Here is a 25,953-nt window from a genome sequence, read left to right on the forward strand (position 1 = left end):
GAAAGAACACCGAACATAAATAAATGAAAGTTATGACATCTTAATGCCATCATTTTGTCTGTTTTTACCCCAGGATTGCTGCATTTATAACTTGACAGCTTTATAAGTTCATGTTAATAAGTTATGTTAGCAAACTATTGAAAGCGTCTAACTAAAAGTGAAAAATTAAAAAAACATTTAAAGAATTGCCACAGTAGTAGTGCTCATAAATTACCTCTAACGTCCACAAGAGTGCGCCAGAGAATCGAGAGAAAAAAACCCGAACATAAATAAATGAAAGTTATGACATCTTAATGCCATCATTTTGTCTGTTTTTACTCCAGGATTTCTGCATTTATAACTTGACAGCTTTATGAGTTCATGCTAATAAGTTACGTTGGCAAACTAGTCCGACTAAAAGTGAAAATTAATAAAAGAGGCAAATATTTAAAGAATTTCCATAGTAGTAGTGGACGCTCATAAATTACCTCTAACGTCCACAAGAGTGCGGCAGTGAGTCGAGAAAGAACACCGAACATTAAATAAATGAAAGTTATGACATCTTAATGCCATCATTTTGTCTGTTTTTACTCCAGGATTGCTGCATTTATAACTTGGCAGCTTTATGGGTTCGTGCTAATAAGTTACGTTAGCAAACTAGCCTGACTAAAAGCGAAGAATAATAAAAGATTCAAAGAATTGCCACAGTAGTAGTGGACGCTCATAAATTACCTCTAACGTCCACAAGAGTGCGCCAGTGAGTCGAGAAAGAACACCGAACATTGAATAAATTAATAAATGAATGTTATGACATCTTAATGCCATCATTTGTCTATTTTTCCTCCAGGATTGCTGCATTTATAACTTGGCAGCTTTACTCGTGAAAGTGTCTGACTAAAAGTGAAAAAATGAATAAAAGTGTCAAAGAATTGCCACAGTAGAAGAAGTGGACGCTCATAAATATTTTGTGGCCAATAAAGTTCGGCATCATCAGCATTTATGACTAGTTTGTGCCCAACAAGCCAATTAGTCCACCTTGTTAAATAGCGAGCGGGGGCACCTGTCAAAGAGGCCCAAACCCGGCCAAATAACGTCATGCGTGACAGGGATGAATAATGTTCTGTCAGAGTTGGGACGAGATGCTGCAAAGTGGGAGGGGGGGGGGGGTTGTTGTAGTTTCCTTGTAACCGGAATTAGCTGCGAAGTGCGACCTGGAGGTGTGAACGCGCGCTGGGGGGAAAGCGCGCGGAGGGTGTCTCTCATACTTTGCACCTCGTTTGCAAGTCAATATGTTAAAAAGCGGACCAATTCCCACGCTGGCAGCACAGAAAGCGGTGGAAAAGTGAAAGCAAACGAGACTTATCGATACTCACTACTCTCTCGCAGTAGTGTCGCGCTTTATTGTAATGTATGCACGCTCCCACTATAGACCCACTGTCATCTGATGACGTGTTCCAGGAGAGGGGGGTGCGTGGGGTGGAGGGGGGTGGATAGTGACCACTTTCATTTGGATGCAAATCTCCAAAGAGTTGACGTCAAGGAAGGGAAAAGTGTACCTAAAAATAGGCCCAAAAAAAACCTTAAAAAAGAGCCACCTTTAATGTTATTTCCTCTTTATAAAAGTGCTTTTTACACTTTTTAATCATACAAAGTTCCTTATTTGTTCCTCCATGATACACATTTTTTTAAACACATTGTAGAATTAAATAATAGCAAAAATAAGCCAAAAAAATACCTTTAAAAAAAACGTAATCTCTAACGTAATTTCCTCCGTATAAAAGTGCTTTTTTTGCACTTTTAATCATACAAAGTTCCTTATTTGTTTAAAAAGCACATTGGAAAATTAAATAATGGTAAAATGAAGCCAGAAAATTCATTTTTAATGTCATATCCTCCGTATAGAAGTGCTTCTTTGCATTTTTAATCATACAAAGTTCCTTATTTGTTCAAAAAGCACATTGTAAAATTAAATAATGGTAAAATTAAGCCAGAAAATTCATTTTTAATGTCATATTCTCCGTATAGAAGTGCTTCCTTGCACTTTTAATCATACAAAGTTCCTTATTTGTTCAAAAAGCACATTGTAAAATTAAATAATGGTAACATTAAGCCAAAAAAGTCATTTTTAATGTAATTTCTTCCGTATAAAAGTGCTTTTTTTTGCACTATTAATCATACAACGTTTCTTATTTGTTTAAAAAGCACATTGCAAAATTAGACAATGGTAAAATTAAGCCAAAAATGTCCTTTTTAATGTCATTTCCTCCATATAAAAGTGCTTTTTTGCACTTTTAATCATACAAAGTTCCTTATTTGTTTCTCCATGATACATCTTTTTAAAGAATCACATTGTAAAATTCAATAATGCTAAAAATAAGACACGAAAAGTCATTTTTATTGTTATTTCTTCCTCATAAAATTGCTTTTTACACTTCTAATTATTTAAAGTTCCTTAAGTGGGACCTGCAACAGTATTTTCCTCTGTAAAATTTAAATTATTTATAAATGGCAAAAAAATATGCAAAAACCCTTAAAAAAGAGCCATCTTTAACGTTATTTCCTCTTTATGAAAGTGTTTTTTCTACACTTTTATTCAAGCAATGTTCCTTGAGAGGCACTTGCAAGTTTTTTCTCTTTGATACATGATTTATACAAAGTAGAATGGAGGAAAAAATAGGCCCAAAACCCTCACATAAATTCATGGGTGGGTGAAAATAATTTGGAAGCACTTTCTTCTCAGACACAATTATAAATATTTTTTTTTAAATGTAAACATTTTCGTGTGTAAAACCAAAATAAATCCCTCCAGAATACCAAAATATACTTTAAATAGAGTAAATATATGTTAATGGAAATTTTCTAAAGGTGATTAAAATCTAAATGAACAAAATATATTTAAATGTTGTATAATATATCCCTGTTTAAAAATCCCTTGCAGTATCTATTTTTAAATGGTATTTATTTTGAAACAAATCTTGCGTAAACAATACAGTAAAGCTATTTTTAATGAGGAAAAAACATGCTAAAATGTTTTTGTCAATTCCCTCATGTGATTAATACAGTATCTATTTTTAAATGGTATTTATTTTGAAAACAAAATCCCACGTAAACAATACAGTAAATCTATTTCAAATGGGAAAAAAAACATGCTAGATTTTTTTGTCAGTTCCCTCTTGTGATTAATACAGTATCTATTTTTTTAAATAGTGTGTATTTTGAAAATAATCTCGCGTAAACAATATCTAAAAAAATATTTCGAATGGGGAAAAAACATGCAACATTTTTTTGTCAATTCCCTCATGTGATTAATACAGTATCTATTTTTAAATGGTATTTATTTTGAAAAAAATATTGCGTAAATAATACAGTAAATCTATTTTTAATGGGGGAAAAAACATGCTAAAATATTTTTGTCAATTCCCTCATGTGATTTATACAGTATCTATTTTTAAAATGGTATGTATTTGGAAAAAAATCTCACATGAACAATATCTAAAAACATTTTTATTTTTGATGGGAAAAACATGCAAAACATTTTTGTCAATTCGTCCTGGGATTAATACAGTATCTATTTTTAAATTTTATATATTTTGAAAAACATATATCGTAAACAATACAGTAAATCTATCTTTAATGGGGGGAAAAACATGTTAAAATGTTTTTGTCAATTCTCTCATGTGATTAATATAGTATCTATTTTTTAATGATATTTATTTAAAAAACATCTCGCGTAAATAATATGTAAAAAAACTAATATTTTGAATGGGATAAAACATGCTACATTTTTTTGTCAATTCCCCATGTGATTAATACAGTATCTATTTTTAAATGGTATTTATTTTGAAAAAAATCTTGCATGAACAATATCTAAAAAAAAAAGAAGATTTTTGATGGGAAAAACATGCAAAAAAATGTTGTCAATTCCCTCATGTGATTAATACAGTATCTATTTTTAAATGGTATTTATTTAAAAAAAATCTTGCATAAACAATATGTAAAAAATATATTTTGATGGGAAAAACATGCAAAAAAAATGTATCAATTCCCTCATGTCATTAATACAGTATATATTTTTTAATGGTATTTATTTTGAAAAAAAAAATTGCGTAAACAATATCTAAAAAAAATGGGAAAAAACATGCACATTTTTTTTGTCAATTTCCTCGTGTGATTAATACAGTATTTATTTTTAAATGGTATTTATTAAAAAAAAATCTTGCATAAACAATATGTAAAAAATATATTTTGAATGGGGAAAAAACATAAAAATGTTTTTTGTCAATTCCCTCATGTGATTAATACAGTGTCTATTTTTAAATGGTATGTATTTAGAAAAAAATCTTGCATGAACAATATCAAAAAAAAAAAAAAGATTTTTGATGGGAAAAACGTGCAAAAAAAATTGTCAATTCCCTCAATACAGTATCTATTTTTAAATGGTATGTATTTTGAAAATAATCTCACGTAAACAATATCTACAAAAAATATTTTGAATGGGAAAAAACATGCAACATTTTTTTTGTCAATTCCCTCATGTGATTAATAAAGTATTTATTTTTAAATGGTATTTATTTTGAAAATAATCTTGCGTAAATATCTAAAAAAAATATATTTTGAATGGGAAAAAACATGCAACATTTTTTTGTCGATTCCCTCATGTGATTAATACAGTATTTATTTTTAAATGGTATTTATTAAAAAAAAATCTTGCATAAACAATATCTAAAAAAAATATTTTGAATGGGGAAAAAACATGCAACATTTTTTTTGTCAATTCCCTCATGTGATTAATACAGTATCTATTTTTAAATGGTATTTATTAAAAAAAATCTTGCATAAAAAATATGTAAAAAATATATTATGAATGGGGAAAAAACATGCACATTTTTTTAGTCAATTCCCTCATGTGATTAATACAGTATCTATTTTTAAATGTTATGTATTTTGAAAATACATATATCGTAACAATACAGTAAATCTATTTTTAATGGGGGAAAAACATGCTAAAATGTTTTTGTCAATTCCCTCATGTGATTAATAAAGTATTTATTTTTAAATGGTATTTATTTTGAAAATAATCTTGCGTAAATATCTAAAAAAAAATATATTTTGAATGGGAAAAAACATGCAACATTTTTTTGTCAATTCCCTCATGTGATTAATACAGTATTTATTTTTAAATGGTATTTATTAAAAAAAAATCTTGCATAAACAATATCTTAAAAAAATATTTTGAATGGGAAAAAACATGCAACATTTTTTTTGTCAATTCCCTCATGTGATTAATACAGTATCTATTTTTAAATGGTATTTATTTAAAAAAATCTTGCATAAAAAATATGTAAAAAATATATTTTGAATGGGGAAAAAACATGCACATTTTTTTAGTCAATTCCCTCATGTGATTAATACAGTATCTATTTTTAAATGTTATGTATTTTGAAAATACATATATCGTAACAATACAGTAAATCTATTTTTAATGGGGGAAAAACATGCTAAAATGTTTTTGTCAATTCCCTCATGTGATTAATACAGTATTTATTTTTAAATGGTATTTATTTTGAAAATAATCTTGCGTAAATATCTAAAAAAAAATTATTTTGAATGGGAAAAAACATGCAACATTTTTTTGTCAATTCCCTCATGTGATTAATACAGTATTTATTTTTAAATGGTATTTATTTAAAAAAAATCTTGCATAAAAAATATTTAAAAAATATATTTTGAATGGGGAAAAAACATGCAGATTTTTTTGTCAATTCCCTCATGTGATTAATACAGTGTCTATTTTTAAATAGTATGTATTTAGAAAAAAATCTTGCATGAACAATATCTAAAAAAAATAGATTTTTGATGGGAAAAACATGCAAAAAAAAATGTGTCAATTCCCTCAATATAGTATCTATTTTTAAATGGTATGTATTTTGAAAATAATCCCGCGTAAATATCTAAAAAAAATATTTTGAATGGGAAAAAACATGCAACATTTTTTTTGTCAATTCGCTCATGTGATTAATACAGTATCTATTTTTAAATGGTATTTATTAAAAAAAATCTTGCATAAAAAAATGTAAAAAATATATTTTGAATGGGGAAAAAACATGCACATTTTTTTGTCAATTTCCTCATGTGATTAATACAGTATCTATTTTTAAATGTTATGTATTTTGAAAAAACATATATCGTAACAATTCAGTAAATCTATTTTTAATGGGGGAAAAACATGCTAAAATGTTTTGGTCAATTCCCTCATGTGATTAATACAGTATTTATTTTTAAATGGTATTTATTTTGAAAAAAATCTTGCGTAAATAATACAGTAAATGTATTTTTAATGAGGAAAAAAGGTGCTAAAATGTTTTTGTCAATTCCCTCATGTGTTTAATACAGTAATACTTTCTTTTTTTTTTCTTCCTAAAATACGTCATCTGATGACGTGCTCCAGGAGGGGGGGGGGGGGTGGCTGCGTGGGGTGGAGGGGGGATAGTGACCACTTTCATTTGGATGCAAATCTCCAAAGAGTTGACGTCAAGGAAGGGAAGAGTATACCTTTTCGCATCTTGTCAACACGCAGCACATCATGTAAGGCAGCCTGAAGGACTTGGACTTTACTTGCATGAAGGACTTGGACCATACGTCATACTTGCATGAAGGATTCCGGGGGTTTTGTGCAGATATGTCACCCGTGAATTAACTTTTCATCGACGAAACCCTCCCGAATAGCGCGCTCCGAACCATGTATGTGGGCTACCTCCTGGATAAAGAGACCGGCATGTATCACCAGGGCCCAGTGAGAAGATCCAGCATCAATCTGCCCCCACAGAACTTCGTCTCCACGCCCCAGTACGCGGACTTTAGCGGATACCATCATGTCCCCAACATGGACTCCCACGCCCAGTCCGCGGGGACTTGGGGGCCCTCGTCGTACGCGGCCCCCCGGGAGGACTGGGGCGCCTACAGCCTGGGACCCCCGAACGCGATCCCCACGCCCATGAGCAACAACTCGTCCCCCGCACAGGTGCCCTACTGCTCGCCCGAGTACACCCACATGCACCCGCCCGCCTCCGCGGGGCTGCAGCCGCCGCCGCCGGACAACGTCAGCGGGACGCAGCTGTCGCCCGACCGGGAGAGACGCAACTCGTACCAGTGGATGAGTAAAACGGCGCAGTCGTCTTCCACGGGTGAGTGCTGCTCCGTGGAAATACTTTTTTTTTCTATTTTTTTATTGCGACTCAACATGGAAACTTGATTGAATAGAGAAATAAGAAATTGGGACTTGTTTGCCTTTTATGGTATTTTCTCCTTATAAAAGTGTTTTTTACACTTTTTTTCATGCAAAGTTCCTTAAGTGGGAGTTAAAAAGCACATTGTAAAATTACAATGATTTATTTATAAACATATTAGGCCAAAACCCCTCCAAAAAGTCATCTTTGATGTTATTTCCTCCATTTAAAAGTGCTTTCTTGCACTTTTGATCATGCAAAGTTCCTTAAGTGGGAGTTGTAACGATGACATCACTTTTAAAAAGCACATTGTCAAATTAGAATGATTTATTTATAAAATAATAGGTCAAATTAAAATGATTTATTTATAAAAATACTAGGCCAAGACCCCTCCAAAAGGTCATATTTGATGTTATTTCCTCCATATAAAAGTGCTTTCTTGCACTTTTAATCATGCAAAGTTGCTTAAGTGGGAGTTGTAACAAAGACATCACTTGTAAAAAGCACATTGTCAAATTAGAATGATTTATTTATAAAATAATAGGCCAAAAAGTCAAATTAGAATTATTTATTTATAAAATAATAGGCCAAAGAGTCACCTTTAATGTTATTTCCTCCATATAAAAGTGTTTTTTTCCCCACCTCTAATCATGCAAAGTTGCTTAAGTGGGAGTTGTAACAATGACATCACTTTTAAAAAGCACATTGTAAAATTAGAATGATTTATTTATAAAAAATAATAGGCCAAAACCCCTCCAAAAAGTCACCCTTAATATTATTTACTATGTATAAAAGTGCTTTTTTTTGCACTTTTAATCATGCAAAGTTGCTTAAGTGGGAGTTGTAACAATGACATCACTTTTAAAAAGCACATTGTCAAATTACAATGATTTATTTATTAAATAATAGGCCAAAACCCCTCGAAAAAGTCATCTTTGATGTGATTTCCTTTGTATAAAAGTGCTTTTTTTGCACTTTTAATCATGCAAAGTTCATTCACTTTTTAAAAAGCACATTGACAAATTAGAATGATTTATTTATAAAATAATAGGCCAAAATGTCATCTTTAATGTTATTTACTATGTATAAAAGTGCTTTTTTTTGCACTTTTAATCATGCAAAGTTCCTTAAGTGGGAGTTGTAACAATGACATCACTTTTAAAAAGCACATTGTCAAATTAGAATGATTTATTTATTAAATAATAGGCCAAAAACCCTCAAAAAAGTCACCTTTAATGTTATTTCCTTGTATAAAAGTGATTTTTTGCACTTTTAATCATGCAAAGTTCCTTAAGTGGGAGTTGTAACAATGACATCACTTTTAAAAAGAACATTGTCAAATTAGAATGATTTATTTATTAAATAATAGGCCAAAAACCCTCCAAAAAGTCATCTTTGATGTGATTTCCTTCGTATAAAAGTGCTTTTTTTGCACTTTTGATCATGCAAAGTTGCTTAAGTTGGAGTTGTAACAATGACATCACTTTTAAAAATAACATTGTCAAATTAGAATGATTTATTTATAAAATAATAGGCCAAAAACCCTCCAAAAAGTCATCTTTAATGTTATTTGCTCTGAATAAGTCTTTTTTTTTTTAAACTTTTAATCATGCAAAGTTCTTTAAGTGAGAGTTGTAACAATGTTTCTACATGATGCATCACTTTATAAAGCACATTGTCAAATTAGAATTTTTTATTTATAAAATAGGCCAAAAACCTTCAAAAGTCACCTTTAATATTATTTCCTCCGTATAAAAGTGCTTTTTTTGCACTTTTAATCATGTAAAGTTCCTTAAGTGTGAGTTGTAACAATGGCATCACTTTTAAAAAGCACATTGTCAAATTAGAATGATTTATTAATAAAATAATAGGCCAAAAAGTCACCTTTGTTGTTATTTCCTCTGTATAAAAGTGCTTTTTTCCACTTCTAATCATGCAAAGTTGCTTAAGTGGGAGTTGTAACAATGACATCACTTTTAAAAAGCACATTGTCAAATTATAATTATTTATTTCTAAAATAATAGGCCTAAAACCTTCAAAAAAGTCATCTTTGATGTTAGTTCCTCTGTATAAAAGTGCTTTTTTTTTTGCACTTTTAATCATGCAAAGTTCCTTCACTTTTTTAAAAAGCACATTGTCAAATTAGAATGATTTATTTATAAAATAATAGGCCAAAAAGTTCCTTAAGTGGGAGTTGTAACAATGACATCACTTTTAAAAAGCACTTTGTCAAATTAGAATGATTTATTTATAAAAAATTATAGGCCAAAACCCCTCCAAAAAGTCACCTTTAATGTTATTTCCTCCATATAAAAGTGCTTTTTTTGCACTTTTAATCATGTAAAGTTCCTTAAGTGGGAGTTGTAACAATGACATCACTTTTAAAAAGCACACTGTAAAATTAGAATGATTTATTTATAAAATAATAGGTAAAAAAAAACCCTCCAAAAAGTCATCTTTGATGTTATTTCCTCGTATAAAAGTGCTTTTTTGCACTTTTAATCATGCAAAGTTGCTTAAGTGGGAGTTGTAACAATGACATCACTTTTAAAAAGCACATTGTCAAATTAGAATGATTTATTTACAAATGTATAGGCCAAAAACCTTCAAAAAAGTCACCTTTGATGTTAGTTCCTCTGTATAAAAGTGTTTTTTTTGCACTTGTAATCATGCAAAGTTCCTTAAGTGGGAGTTCTAACAATGACATCACTTTTAAAAAGCACTTTGTCAAATTAGAATGATTTATTTGTAAAAACAATAGGCCAAAACCCCTCCAAAAAGTCACCTTTAATGTTATTTCCTACGTATAAAAGTGCTTTTTTTGCACTTTTAATCATGCAAAGTTACTTAAGTGGGAGTTGTAACAATGACATCACTTTTAAAAAGCACTTTGTCAAATTAGAATGATTTATTTATAAAATAATAGGCGAATAACCCTCCAAAAAGCCATTTTTGATGTGATTTCCTTCGTATAAAAGTGCTTTTTTTGCACTTTTGATCATGCAAAGTTCCTTAAGTGGGAGTTGTAACAATGGCATCACTTTTAAAAAGAACATTGTCAAAATAGAATGATTTATTTATAAAAATAATAGGCCAAAAACCCTCCAAAAAGTCACCTTTAATGTTATTTACTATGTATAAAAGTGCTTTTTTGCACTTTTAATCATGCAAAGTTCCTTCACTTTTTAAAAAGAACATTGTCAAATTAGAATGATTTATTTATAAAAATAATAGGCCAAAACCCCTCCAAAAAGTCACCTTTAATATTATTTACTACGTATAAAAGTCCTTTTTTTGCACTTTTAATCATGCAAAGTTCCTTTAAGTGGGAGTTGTAACAATATCATCACTTTTAAAAAGCACATTGTCAAATTAGAATGATTTATTTATCAAATAATAGGCCAAAATGTCACCTTTAATGTTATTTACTATGTATAAAAGTGCTTTTTTTGCACTTTTAATCATGCAAAGTTCCTTAATTGGGAGTTGTAACAATGACATCACTTTTAAAAAGCACATTGTCAAATTAAAATGATTTATTTATTAAATAATAGGCCAAAACCCCTCCAAAAAGTCATCTTTGATGTGATTTCCTTTGTATAAAAGTGCTTTTTTGCACTTTTAATCATGCAAAGTTCCTTCACTTTTTAAAAAGCACATTTTCAAATTAGAATGATTTATTCATAAAAAATAATAGGCCAAAACCCCTCCAAAAAGTCACCTTTAATGTTATTTCCTCCGTATAAAAGTGCTTTTTTTGCACTTTTAATCATGCAAAGTTCCTTAAGTGGGAGTTGTAACAATGACATCACTTTTAAAAAGAACATTGTCAAATTACAATGATTTATTTATAAAATAATAGGCCAAAAAGTCACCTTTGATGTTATTTCCTCTGTAAAAAAGTGCTTTTTTTCCACTTCTAATCATGCAAAGTTCCTTAAGTGGGAGTTGTAACAATGACATCACTTTTAAAAAGCACATTGTCAAATTAGAATGATTTATTTATAAAAATTATAGGCCAAAAACCCTCCAAAAAGTCATCTTTGATGTGATTTCCTTCCTACAAAAGTGCTTTTTTTGCACTTTTGATCATGCAAAGTTCCTTAACTGGGAGTTGTAACCATGACATCTCTTTTAAAAAGCACATTGTCAAATTAGAATGATTTATTTATAAAATAATAGGCCAAAAAGTCACCTTTAATGTTATTTCCTCCGTATAAAAGTGCTTTTTTTGTACTTTTAATCATGCAAAGTTCCTTAAGTGGGAGTTGTAACAATGACATCACTTTTAAAAAGCACTCTGTAAAATTAGAATGATTTATTTATAAAATGGCGAAAAATAGGCCAATATCCCTCCAAAAAGTCATCTTTAATGTGATTTCCTCTTTGGAAGTGGTTTTTTTCACACTTTTAACCATGAACATTTCCTTAATTGCATGAGAGTTGGAACAGTTTTTTTTCTCCATGATACATTAATTTTTTTAAAGTTATTTCCTCCATATAAAAGTGCTTTTTTGCACTTTTAATCATACAAAGTTTCTTATTTGTTTCTCCGTGATACGTGATTTTTAAAAAGCACATTGTAAAATTCAATAATGATAAAAATAAAATAAAAAAAAGAGGTCATTTTTAATGTTATTTCCTCCCTATAAAAGTGCTTTTTACACTTCTAATCATTTAAAGTTCCTTAAGTGGGACTTGCAACAGTGTTTTCCTCTATAAAGTTAAAACTATTTATAGAATGGCAAAAAATAGGCAAAAACCCTCAAAAAAAGAGTCATCTTTAATGTTATTTCCTCTTTATGAAAGAGTTTTGTCCACACTTTTATTCAAGCAATGTTCCTTAAGAGGCACTTGCAAGTTTTTTTTCTCCGATACATGATTTCTAGAAAGTAGAATGGAGAAAAAATAGGTTTAATACCCTCAAATAATTTAACAGTGCAATTTGGACACAATTATAAATATTTTCAAAAATGTAAACATTTCATGGTCTTTCAAGTGTAAAACCAAAATAAATCCCTCCAGAATAACAAAGTACATTTTAAATAGAGTAAATATATATTAATGGCAATTTTCTGAAAGTGATTAAAATCTAAATAAACTAAATATTTGTTATCATACCTCATGTTATGTAATATATTCCTGTTTAAAAATCCCTCATGTGATTAATACAGTATCTATTTTTAAATGTTATTTATTTTGAAAAAAAATATTGCGCAAAAAATTCAGTAAATCTATTTTCAATGGGGAAAAAACATGCAAAAATGTTTTTGTCAATTCCTTCATGTGATTAATAAAGTATCTATTTTTAAATGGGATGTATTTTGAAAGAAATCTTGCGTAAACAATATCTAAAAAATCTTGTTTTTAATGGGAAAAAAGGTGCTAAAATGTTTTTGTCCATTCTCTCATGTGATTAATACATTAACTATTTTTAAATGTTATATATTTAGAAAAAAATCTTGCGTAAACAATAGAGTAAATCTATTTTCAATGGGAAAAAACATGCAAAAAAATGTTTTGTCAATTCCCTCATGTGATTAATACAGTATCTATTTTTAAATGGTATGTATTTTGAAAATAATCTTGTGTAAACAATATCTTAAAAAAAAGTCGTATTTTTAATAAGGGAAAAAGGTGCTAAAATGTGTTTGTCCATTCCCTCATGTGATTAATACAGTATCTATTTTTGAAAGGTATATATATATTTTTTAATTTCAGTAAATCTATTTTTAATGGAAAAAAACATGCAAAACTGTTTTTGTCAATTCCCCCATGTGATTAATACAGTATCTATTTTTAATGGTATGTATTTTGAAAAGAATCTCACGTAAAAAATACATTTAAAAAAAATCTTATTTTTAATGGGAAAAAAGGTGCTAAAAGGTTTTTGTCCATTCCCTCATGTTAAAAATACAGTATCTAATTTTAAATGGTATGTATTTTGAAAAAAAAATATTGCGTAAAAAATTCAGTAAATCTATATTTAATGGGAAAAAACATGCAAAAAATGTTTTGCCAATTCCCTCATGTGATTAATACAGTATCTATTTTTAAATGGTATGTATTTTGAAAATAATCTTGTGTAAACAATATCTAAAAAAATCGTATTTTTAATAGGGGAAAAAGTTGCTAAAATGTTTTTGTCCATTCTCTCATGTGATTAATACAGTAACTATTTTTAAATGTTATATATTTAGAAAAAAATCTTGCGTAAACAATACAGTAAATCTATTTTCAATGGGAAAAAAACATGCAAAAAATGTTTAGTCAATTCCCTCATGTGATTAATACAGTATCTATTTTTTAATGGTATGTATTTTGAAAATAATCTTGTGTAAACAATATCTAAAAAAAATCGTATTTCTAATAAGGGAAAAAGTTGCTAAAATGTGTTTGTCCATTCCCTCATGTGATTAATACAGTATCTATTTTTGAAAGGTATATATTTTTTTTTAATATTGTGTAAAAAATTCAGTAAATCTATTTTCAATGGAAAAAAACATGCAAAACAGTTGTTGTCAATTCCCTCATGTGATTAATACAGTATCTATTTTTAATGGTATGTATTTTGAAAAGAATCTCACGTAAAAAATATCTTTAAAAAAATCTTATTTTTTATGGGAAAAAGGTGCTAAAAGGTTTTTTGTCCATTCCCTTATGTTAAAAATACAGTATCTAATTTTAAATGGTATGTATTTTGAAAAAAATACTACTTTAATGGGAAAAAACATGCACATTTTTTTTGCCAATTCCCTCATGTGATTAATACAGTATCTATTTTTTTTTTAAATGGTATGTATTTTGAAAAAAATCTTGTGTAAACAATATCTAAAAAAATGCTAAAATGTTTTTGTCCATTCCCTCATGTGATTAATACAGTATATATTTTGAAAAAAATCTCGCCTAAACAATACAGTAAATTTATTTTTTAATGGGGAAAAACATGCAAAAAATGTTTTTGTCAATTCTCTCATGTGATTAATACAGTAAAACGTTTTTTTTTTAACGAATAAAAATGCCTAAAATACATCAGACAATGTTTCGAATATGACAACAACGTATTCATATTCCTTCTAATTATGGTTCCAGTCATTTAAAATGCCAGTCCAGCAGATTTATTCGGAATCGGTGAGCTCGTAATGACGTCACATGGATGACGTGTGTGGAATATTGTCATATTTCCCGGCTGTGGGAGCGTGTCCACGACTGTGTGGGAGAAGCGTGACGCTGACGTCATGGCCTCCCTGAGACTCGTCGGTCTGGTCATTTCCACGCCGACTTCGACCTCTTCCTGACTTTGATATGCCGACCCCGTCCTCTTCCAGAATAATAAAAGGAGTGACGTCATCGTCAATACCCGGAATGCGCAGCATTAATAGCGCGCAGGTCTTATCTCCATCTGCACGGAGACCTTTGACGCGCACTTGTGCCGCGGCGCACTTCAAAGGGGACATTTGCGTACGAGGAGACTGCCGCCCACGGACGTGGATTTGATGCTGTGGGCAGATATAGGGCCGGGGCCGGTCCAGGCACGCAGTCCGACCTGCACCTGACGGCACTGACACAGATGTGTGTTCTGCAGGCAAGACGAGGACGAAGGAGAAATACCGGGTGGTCTACACCGACCACCAGAGGCTGGAGCTGGAGAAGGAGTTTCACTTCAACAAATACATCACCATCAGGAGGAAAGCTGAGCTGGCCGTCAACCTGGGCCTCTCGGAGAGACAGGTCCGTGCCCCCCAAAAAACTAGAAATACAAGTAGCAGCAGCAAAAATCTGTGAAGAAGTTAGTAATGTGCAATAAACTGCTGCAAAAACTGATCTTTAGAAAGCCACTTCTCAAATATGCTCCAAATTGCAACAATTTACTTCCACATAAATATGCAAAGGAATAATATTAAACACCACATTTGTATGCAGGAATAAATGCAAACACATGTTTGATATGAGCAATAATAGGAATGTTGGAATAATAGGAACATTGTTTTGGTTAGGAATAATATTCAACTCTGTAAAGAATAATTGCAAACAAATTGTAAAATGTTTTCATTTGCTGCTATTATATATGCAGGAATATTGCAAACATGTAAATATTCACATAAAAAATGCAGCAAAAATCTATTCAGGAATCAAATAGATATGCAAAATAAGAGTAAAAATGACACAAATATGCAAAAACTGATCTTTAGAAGGCCACTTCTCAAATATGCTCCAAATTGCAACAATTTACTTCCACATAAATATGCAAAGGAATAATATTAAACACCACATTTGTATGCAGGAATAAATGCAAAGACATGTTTAATATTAGCAATAATAGAATGTTGGAATAATAGGAACATTGTTTTGATTAAGAATAATATTAAACTATGTAAAGAATAATTGCAAACAAATTGTAAAATGTTTTCATTTGCTGCTATTATATATGCAGGAATATTGCAAACATGTAAATATGTTTACATACAAATGCGGAAAGAATCTATTCAGGAATCAAATAGATATGCAAAGGAATAGTGGCATAAAATAGTAAAAATGACACAAATATGCAAAAACTGATCTTTAGAAGGCCACTTCTCAAATATGCTCCAAATTGCAACAATTTATTTCCACATAAATATGCAAAGGAATAATATTAATCATCACATTTGTATGCAGGAATAAATGCAAACACATGTTTGATATTAGCAATAATAGGAATGTTGGAATAATAGGAACGTTGTTTTGATTAGGAATAATATTAAACTATGTAAAGAATAATTGCAAATAAATTGTACTATTTTTCATTTGCTGCAGTGCTATTTTATATGCAGGAATGTTGTAAATATTCACATAAAAATGCAGCAAAAATCTATTCAGGAATCAAATAGATATGCAAAAGAATAGTAAAAATGACAGGAATATGCAAAAACGGATCTTTAGAAAGCCACTTCTCAAATATGCTCCAAATTGCAACAATTTACTTCCACATGAACATGCAAAGGAATAATATTAAACACCACATTTGTATGCAGGAATAAATGCAAACACATGTTTAATATTAGCAGGAATAGGAATGTTGGAATGATAGGAACACATATGAATAATACTAAATTATGTAAAGAATAATTGCAAACACATTGTACTATTTTTCATTGGCTGCTATTATATATGCAGGAATATTGCAAACATGTAAATATTTTTACATACAAATGCGGAAATAATCTATTCAGGAATCAAATAGATATGCAAAAGAATAGTGGCATAAAATAGTACAAATGACAGGAATATGCAACAACTGATTTTTAGAAGGTCACTTCTCAAATATGCTCCAAATTGCAACAATTTATTTCCACATAAACACATGTTTGATATTAGCAATAATAGGAATGTTGGAATAATAGGAACATTGTTTTGATTAGGAATACTATTAAACTATTTAAAGAATAATTGCAAACAAATTGTAAAATGTTTTCATTTGCTGCTGTTATATATGCAGGAATGTTGTAAATATTCACATAAAAAATGCAGCAAAAATCTATTCAGGAATCAAATAGATATGCTAAATAATAGTAAAAATGACACAAATATGCAAAAACTGATCTTTAGAAGGCCACTTCTCAAATATGCTCCAAATTGCAACAATTTACTTCCACATAAATATGCAAAGGAATAATATTAAACACCACATTTGTACGCAGGAATAAATGCAAACACATGTTTAATATTAGCAATAATAGAATGTTGGAATAACAGGAACATTGTTTTGATTAGGAATAATATTAAACTATGTAAAGATTAATTGCAAACAAATTGTGCTATTTTTCATTTGCTGCTATTATATATGCAGGAATGTTGCAAACATGTAAATATTCACATAAAAAATGCAGCAACAATCTATTCAGGAATCAAATAGAAATGCAAAGGAATAGTGGCATAAAATAGTAAAAAATTACACAAATATGCAAAAACTGATTTTTAGAAGGCCACTTCTCAAGTATGCTCCAAATTGCAACAATTTATTTCCACATAAATATGCAAAGGAATAATATTAAACACCATATTTGTATGCAGGAATAAATGCAAACACATGTTTAATATTAGCAATAATAGAAATGTTGGAATAATAGCAACATTGTCTTGATTAGGAATAATATTAAACTCTGTAAAGAATAATTTCAAACAAATTGTAAAATGTTTTCATTTGCTGCTATTATATATGCAGGAATGTTGCAAACATGTAAATATGTTTACATAGAAATGCAGCAAGAATCTATTCAGGAAGCAAATAGATATGCAAAGGAATAGTGGCATAAAATAGTAAAAATGACACAAATATGCAACAACTGATCTTTAGAAGGCCACTTCTCAAATATGCTCCAAATTGCAACAATTTACTTCCACATAAATATGCAAAGGAATAATATTAAACACCACATTTGTATGCAGGAATAAATGCAAACACATGTTTAATATTAGCAATAATAGAATGTTGGAATAATAGGAACATTTTTTGATTAAGAATAATATTAAACTATGTAAAGAATAATTGCAAACAAATTGTACTATTTTTCATTTGCTGCTATTATATATACAGGAATGTTGCAAAGATGTAAATATTCACATAAAAAATGCAGCAAAAATCGATTCAGGAATCAAATAGATATGCAAAATAAGAGTAAAAATGACACAAATATGCAAAAACTGATCTTTAGAAGGCCACTTCTCAAATATGCTCCAAATTGCAACAATTTACTTCCACATAAATATGCAAAGGAATAATATTAAACACCACATTTGTATGCAGGAATAAATGCAAACACATGTTTAATATTAGCAATAATAGAATGTTGGAATAACAGGAACATTGTTTTGATTAGGAATAATATTAAACTATGTAAAGATTAATTGCGAACAAATTGTGCTATTTTTCATTTGCTGCTATTATATATGCAGGAATGTTGCAAAGATGTAAATATTCACATAAAAAATGCAGCAACAATCTATTCAGGAATCAAATAGAAATGCAAAGGAATAGTGGCATAAAATAGTAAAAAATTACACAAATATGCAAAAACTGATTTTTAGAAGGCCACTTCTCAAATATGCTCCAAATTGCAACAATTTATTTCCACATAAATATGCAAAGGAATAATATTAAACACCATATTTGTATGCAGGAATAAATGCAAACACATGTTTAATATTAGCAATAATAGAAATGTTGGAATAATAGAAACATTGTCTTGATTAGGAATAATATTAAACTCTGTAAAGAATAATTTCAAACAAATTGTAAAATGTTTTCATTTGCTGCTATTATATATGCAGGAATGTTGCAAACATGTAAATATGTTTACATAGAAATGCAGCAAGAATCTATTCAGGAAGCAAATAGATATGCAAAGGAATAGTGGCATAAAATAGTAAAAATGACACAAATATGCAACAACTGATCTTTAGAAGGCCACTTCTCAAATATGCTCCAAATTGCAACAATTTACTTCCACATAAATATGCAAAGGAATAATATTAAACACCACATTTGTATGCAGGAATAAATGCAAACACATGTTTAATATTAGCAATAATAGAATGTTGGAATAATAGGAACATTTTTTGATTAAGAATAATATTAAACTATGTAAAGAATAATTGCAAACAAATTGTACTATTTTTCATTTGCTGCTATTATATATGCAGGAATGTTGCAAAGATGTAAATATTCACATAAAAAATGCAGCAAAAATCGATTCAGGAATCAAATAGATATGCAAAAGAATAGTAAAAATGACACAAATATGCAAAAACTGATCTTTAGAAGGCCACTTCTCAAATATGCTCCAAATTGCAACAATTTACTTCCACATAAATATGCAAAGGAATGATATTAAACACCACATTTGTATGCAGGAATAAATGCAAACACATGTTTAATATTAGCAATAATAGGAATGTTGGAATAATAGGAACATTGTTTTTATTAGGAATATCAAACACGACATACATTACAGGTTAAAAATAAAGTTTTCTTTATTTTCATGACTATTTACATTGTAGATTGTCACATCAAAACTATGAATGAACACATGTGGAGTTATGTACTTAACAAAAAAAAAAAGGTGAAATAACTGAAAACATGTTTTATTTTCTAGTTTCTTCAAAATAGCCACCCTTTGCTCTGATTACTGCTTTGCACACTCTTGGCATTCTCTCCATGAGCTTCAAGCACACCTGATAAGTGAAAACCATTTCAGGTCACTACCTCCTTGAAGAAACTAGAATACAAAACACGTTTTCAGTTATTTCACCTTTTTTTGTCAAGTACATAACTCCACATGTGGTCATTCATAGTTTTGATGAGAAAAGCTACAATAACTAAATAGTCATGAAAGTAAAGAAAACTTTATTTTTAACCTGTACTGTATGTCATATTCCTAATCAAAACAATGTTCCTATTATTCCAACATTCCTATTATTGCTAATATTGAACATGTGTTTGCATTTATTCCTGCATACAAATGTGGTGTTTTGGCCTGGACTGTATGTAAAAAATAATTGCAAACAAATTATAGTATTTTTCATATGCTGCTATTATATATGAAGGAATATTGCAAACATGTAAATATTCACATACAAATGCAGCAACAATCTATTCAGGAATCAAATATATATGCAAAAGAATAGTGGCATAACATAGTAAAAATAGCACCTTTTTAATATTGAAAAACATGATAAGAAATTGCAGCACAAATATATTCAGAAATCCAATAGATATGCAAAAAAAATAGTAGCATAAAATAGTAATAGTAAAAACCGCAAACACGTTTTTAATATTGACAAACATGATAGAAATTGCGACGAAAATCGGTTTGAGTTACACCAAAAAATATTTTTTGAATCACAAATGGAAGGAAAAGTTAAAGTTAAAAGTTAAAGTACCAATGATTGTCACACACACACTAGGTGTGGCGAGATTATTCTCTGTATTTGACCCATCACCCTTGATCACCCCCTGGGAGGTGAGGGGAGCAGTGGGCAGCAGCGGTGGCCGCGCCCGGGAATCATTTTGGTGATTTAACCCCCAATTCCAACCCTTGATGCTGAGTGCCAAGCAGGGAGGTAATGGGTCCCATTTTTATAGTCTTTGGTATGACTCGGCCGGGGTTTGAACTCACAACCTACCGATCTCAGGGCGGACACTCTAACCACTAGGCCACTGAGTATGCATTAAGTATAAAAAAAATGCATGAATGAACTGAATGCAAACACATTTTTAATATTAAAATACTAAAACGTTACAGCAAAAGATCTTTCTGACAAATATGCCCCAAAAAAATGACATACCGTATTTTTCGGACTATAAGTCACAGTTTTTTTCATAATTTGGCCGGGTTCCAGTGCGATTTATATATGTTTTTTTCCTTCTTTATTATGCATTTTTGGCAGGTGCGACTTATACTCCGGTGCGACTTATACTCCGAAAAATACGGTAAATGTGTAGCAAGCATGTTTCAACTTACAAATAAATATGCAAGGGACAGCAACCAAAATGTGTTTTAAAAATAAAGAAAGCAAAATAAAAGATGATTTAACAATGTCAGTCTTTTGAAATATTGCAATACGAATCATTTTTAAATCTCTTTGTAACTTTCCATATAATATCAATTTTGTTTGATTTGACTTACAAACCCCGTTTCCATATGAGTTGGGAAATTGTGTTAGATGTAAATATAAACGGAATACAATGATTTGCAAATCCTTTTCAACCCATATTCAATTGAATGCACTACAAAGACAAAATATTTGATGTTCAAACTCATGAACTTTGTTTTTTTTGTTGCAAATAATAATTAACTTAGAATTTTATGGCTGCAACACGTGCCAAAGTAATTGGGAAAGGGCATGTTCACCACTGTGTTACATCACCTTTTCTTTTAACAACACTCAAACGATTGGGAACTGAGGAAACTAATTGTTGAAGCTTTAAAAGTGGAATTCTTTCCCATTCTTGTTTTATGTAGAGTTTCAGTCGTCTGTCTCCGCTGTCATATTTTACGCTTCATAATGCGCCACACATTTTCGATGGGAGACAGGTCTGGAATGCAGGCGGGCCAGGAAAGTACCCGCATTCTTTTTTTTACGAAGCCACGCTGTTGTAACACGTGCTGAATGTGGTTTGGCATTGTCTTGCTGAAATAAACAGGGGAGTCCATGAAAAAGACGGCGCTTAGATGGCAGCATATGTTGTTCCAAAACCTGTATGTACCTTTCAGCATTAATGGTGCCTTCACAGATGTGTAAATTACCCATGCCTTGGGCACTAATGCACCCCCATACCATCACAGATGCTGGCTTTTGAACTTTACGTCGATAACAGTCTGGATGGTTCGCTTCCCCTTTGGTCCAGATGACACAATGTTGAATAATTCCAAAAACAATTTGAAATGTGGACTCATCAGACCACAGAACACTTTTCCACTTTGTATCAGTCCATCTTAGATGAGCTCAGGTCCAGAGAAGCCGGCGGTGTTTCTGGATGTTGTTGATGAATGGCTTTCGCTTTGCATAGTAGAGCTTTAACTTGCACTTACAGATGTAGCGACCAACTGGATTTAGTGACAGTGGTTTTCTGAAGTGTTCCTGAGCCCATGTGGTGATATCCTTTAGAGATTGATGTCGGTTTTTGATACAGTGCCGTCTGAGGGATCGAAGGTCACGGTCATTCAATGTTGGTTTCCGGCCATGCCGCTTACGTGCAGTGATTTCTCCAGATTCTCTGAACCTTTTGATGATAAAACGGACCGTAGATGTTGAAATCCCTTAATTTCTTGCAATTGCACTTTGAGAAACGTTTTTCTTAAACTGTTTGACTATTTGCTCACGTAGTTGTGGACAAAGGGGTGTACCTCGCCCCATCCTTTCTTGTGAAAGACTGAGCATTTTTTGGGAAGCTGTTTTTATACCCAATCATGGCACCCACCTGTTCCCAATTAGCCTGCACACCTGTGGGATGTTCCAAATAAGTGTTTGATGAGCATTCCTCAACTTTATCAGTATTTATTGCCACCTTTCCCAACTTCTTTGTCACGTGTTGCTGGCATCAAATTCTAAAGTTAATGATTATTTGCAAAAAAAAAAAATGTTTATGAGTTCGAACATCAAATATGTTGTCTTTGTAGCATATTCAACTGAATATGGGTTGAAAAGGATTTGCAAATCATTGTATTCCGTTTATATTTACGTCTAACACAATTTCCCAACTCATATGGAAACGGGGTTTGTATATTATAGCTCTGGAAAAGTACTCAATATATCTTTTGGAAGAAAATATCATTTCTTAAAACCGTATATTTTGTTTCTCCTCCGACTTTTAACATGTATTTTGTTAAAATCGTTCATTTCCTTGATGAGTATTAGAAGTGTGTTCTTTCCAGTTACTCTCTTGTGTGCTTTTATTTTGAAATGTACATCTCATAGTGTTATTTATGAGATGTACATATCATGCATGAACCAAATAGTACACCTATTTCCTTAATAAGTATGAGAAGTGTGTTTTTTTCAGTTCCTTTTTTGTGTGGTTTTATTTTGAAATGTACAAAACCCAAAAGCAGTGAAGTTGTCACGTTGTGTAAATGGTAAATAAAAACAGAATACAATCATTTGCAAATCCTTTTCAACTTATGTTCAATTGAATAGACTGCAAAGACAAGATATTTAACGTTCGAACTGGAAAACTTTGTTATTTTTTGCAAATATTAGCTCATTTGGAATTTGATGCCTGCGACCTGTTTCAAAAAAGCTGGCACAAGTGGCAAAAAAGACTGAGAAAGTTGAGGGATGCTCATCAAACACTTATTTGGAACATCCCACAGGTGAACAGACTAATTGGGAACAGGTGGGTGCCATGATTGGGTATATAAGCAGCTTCCATGAAATGCTCAGTCATTCACAAACAAGGACGGGGCGAGGGTCACCACTTTGTCAACAAATGCCTGAGCAAATTGCTTGAGAACAACATTTCTCAACCAGCTATTGCAAGGAATTTAGGGATTTCACCATCTACGGTCCGTAATATCATCAAAAGGTTCAGAGAATCTGGAGAAATCACTGCACGTAAGCCATTATATTACGAACCTTCGATCCCTCAGGCGGTCCTGCATCAAAAACCGACGTCCGTGTGTAAAGGATATCACCACATGGGCTCAGGGACACTTCAGAAAACCACTGTCAGGAACTACAGTTGGTCGCTACATCTGTAAGTGCAAGTTAAATCTCTACTATGCATAGCGAAAGCCATTTATCAACAACACCCAGAAACGCCGCCGGCTTTGCTCATCTAAGATGGACTGATGCAAAGTGTAAAAGTGTTCTGTGGTCTGACGAGTCCACATTTCAAATTGTTTGTGGAAACTGTGGACGTCGTCTCCTCCGGACCAAAGAGGAAAAGAACCATCCGGATTGTTCTAGGCGCAAAGTGGAAAAGCCAGCATCTGTGATGGTATGGGGGTGTATTAGTGCCCAAGGCATGGGTAACTTACACATCTGTGAAGGTGCCATTAATGCTGAAAGGTACATACAGGTTTTGGAGCAACATATGTTGCTGTCCAAGCAACGTTACCATGGACGCCCCTGCTTATTTCAGCAAGACAATGCCAAGGCACGTGTTACAACAGCGTGGCTTCATAGTAAAAGAGTGTGGAGCAACATATGTTTCCATCCAAGCAACGTTACCATGGACGCCCCTGCTTATTTCAGCAAGACAATGCCAAGGCACGTGTTACAACAGCGTGGCTTTGTAGTAAAAGAGTGCGGCTACTAGACTGGCCTGCCTGTAGTCCAGACCTGTCTCCCATTGAAAATGTGAAGGCTAAAATAGCAGAAGGGAGACTGTTGAACAACTTAAGCTGTACATCAAGCAAGAATGGGAAATAATTCCACTTCAAAAATGTGTCTCCTCAGTTCCCAAACCTTTACTGAGTGTTGTTAAAAGGAAAGACCATGTAACACAGTGGTAAAAATGCCCCTGTGACAACTTTTTTGCAATGTGTTGATTATTTGCAAAAAAGAACGTTAAATATCTTGTCTTTGCAGTCTATTCAATTGAATATAAGTTGAAAAGGATTTGCAAATCTTTGTATTCTTTTTTTATTTACCATTTACACAACATGACAACTTCACTGCTTTTGGGGTTTTGCACATCTCCCAGTGTTCGTATGAAGCAAATAGCGCAGACATGATGTGTTTGTGTCGCTCGCCGGCAGGTGAAGATCTGGTTCCAGAACCGCCGGGCCAAAGAGAGGAAGCTGATCAAGAAGAAGATGGGCCAGTCGGACGGCAGCGGAGGTTCTGTGCACAGCGACCCCGGCTCGGTGAGCCCCCTGGCGATGCCGGGTTCGCTGAGTCCCACGGACATCCACGGCGGCCTGTACCCTACCCCGCAGGGCATGAACACGTTGCCCTCCATCAGGAACATACAGCCGGTGACCGTGACTCAGTGATGGCAAGAGTTCACCTTGGCGGACCCACGGAACCAAACGGAGCACTCCGACACGCTGCAGGACCAGTCGACGGGTGGGGTGCGCCCACTCCGGACCCCCCCTGCACACTCCCTCACGGCAGCTACCACTTGCCATCGACCCCCCGCAGGTTCTGTCATCACATATGGCGTTTTATAGACTAGTTGGACTAACATTAGGGAGGGCTTGGTGGGGAAATACAGAAGAAAAAAAAAATGTCGCCTTTAAAACTTAAAAAGCTTTAAATTGTTTGTGAGTTAATAAGATATAAATATAGTTTTTTTTATGTGATGTGTTTGTGAATAAGATGGAAAATTCAGGGCTATGTTGGTGTCGTCGTCAACTGGATTTATTGCCGCCAATCATTGTATGCAAGGTTGTTTTAATTAAGTGTACAAGCTGCTGTTTGATGGCGTCAACATGTAAATAAATAGTTTGTTTTTCACTTTATGTCTTGTTCTATTATTTGGACTATTAAATGTGCAACATTACAAGAATTGGGTTTTTAGAATATATATATATATTATTTTTTTTACCCCATTTTCAACCAACGTTGAAAAATAAATATATATACTCAGTTATAAAGTTAATATGATCATTTTAACAATAAAACAAAAACTACTAGTACACCTGGTCATGCACTCTGAATCATAAAATCAACAAACTGTTTATTTTTAGTCAATTTTAAATACAATCTAGTAATTCCTGCACGGAGTTAAACAAACAAAACATGTTTTTTAATTGAATGTACAAGCTGCTGTTGGATGGCATCAACATGTAAATAAATAGTTTGTTTTTCACTTTATGTCTTGTTCTATTATTTGGACTATTGAATGTGCAACATTGCAAGAATTGGGTTTTTAGAATATATTTTTTTTTTACCCCATTTTCAACCAACGTTGAAAAATAAATACATATACTCAGCTATAAAGTTAATATAATAATTTTAACAAGAGAACAAAACCTATTTTTGGTCATGCATTCCGAATCACAAAATCAACAAACTGTTTATTTTTAGTCAATTTTAAATACAATCTAGTAATTCCTGCGCAGAGTTATGCAAACAAAACATGTTTTTTAATTGAGTGTACAAGCTGCTGTTTGATGGCATTAACATGTAAATAGTTTGTTTTTCACTTTATGTCTTGTTCTATTATTTGGACTATTAAATGTGCAACATTACAAGAATTGGGTTTTTTAGAATTTTTTTTTTTTTTTTTTTAACCCCATTTTCAACCAACGTTGAAAAA

General features: G+C 31.8%; 1 protein-coding gene across 1 annotated transcript; it reads left to right on the top strand.

The window, feature by feature from the left end:
• Window positions 1-6,595: 6,595 nt before the first annotated feature.
• On the top strand, window positions 6,596-24,835 carry cdx4 (caudal type homeobox 4). The gene is made up of 3 exons (XM_061930196.2): window positions 6,596-7,163; window positions 14,791-14,936; window positions 24,449-24,835. The coding sequence occupies exons 1-3, from the start codon at window positions 6,719-6,721 to the stop codon at window positions 24,683-24,685; spliced, it is 828 nt and encodes a 275-aa protein (XP_061786180.1). The 5' UTR covers window positions 6,596-6,718; the 3' UTR covers window positions 24,686-24,835.
• The last annotated feature ends 1,118 nt before the right edge of the window (window positions 24,836-25,953 follow it).

This window comes from Nerophis lumbriciformis, linkage group LG36 (genome assembly GCF_033978685.3).
Source record: "Nerophis lumbriciformis linkage group LG36, RoL_Nlum_v2.1, whole genome shotgun sequence".
Classification (NCBI taxonomy): domain Eukaryota; kingdom Metazoa; phylum Chordata; class Actinopteri; order Syngnathiformes; family Syngnathidae; genus Nerophis; species Nerophis lumbriciformis.

Excerpts from the sequence above, each read along its gene's own strand:
- cdx4 (XM_061930196.2), top strand. The coding sequence starts at position 6,719 with ATGTATGTGGGCTACCTCCTGGATAAAGAGACCGGCATGTATCACCAG. Across the intron at positions 7,164-14,790 it reads GGCGCAGTCGTCTTCCACGG|GCAAGACGAGGACGAAGGAG; the intron begins GTGAGTGCTGCT and ends TGTGTTCTGCAG. Across the intron at positions 14,937-24,448 it reads TGGGCCTCTCGGAGAGACAG|GTGAAGATCTGGTTCCAGAA; the intron begins GTCCGTGCCCCC and ends GCTCGCCGGCAG.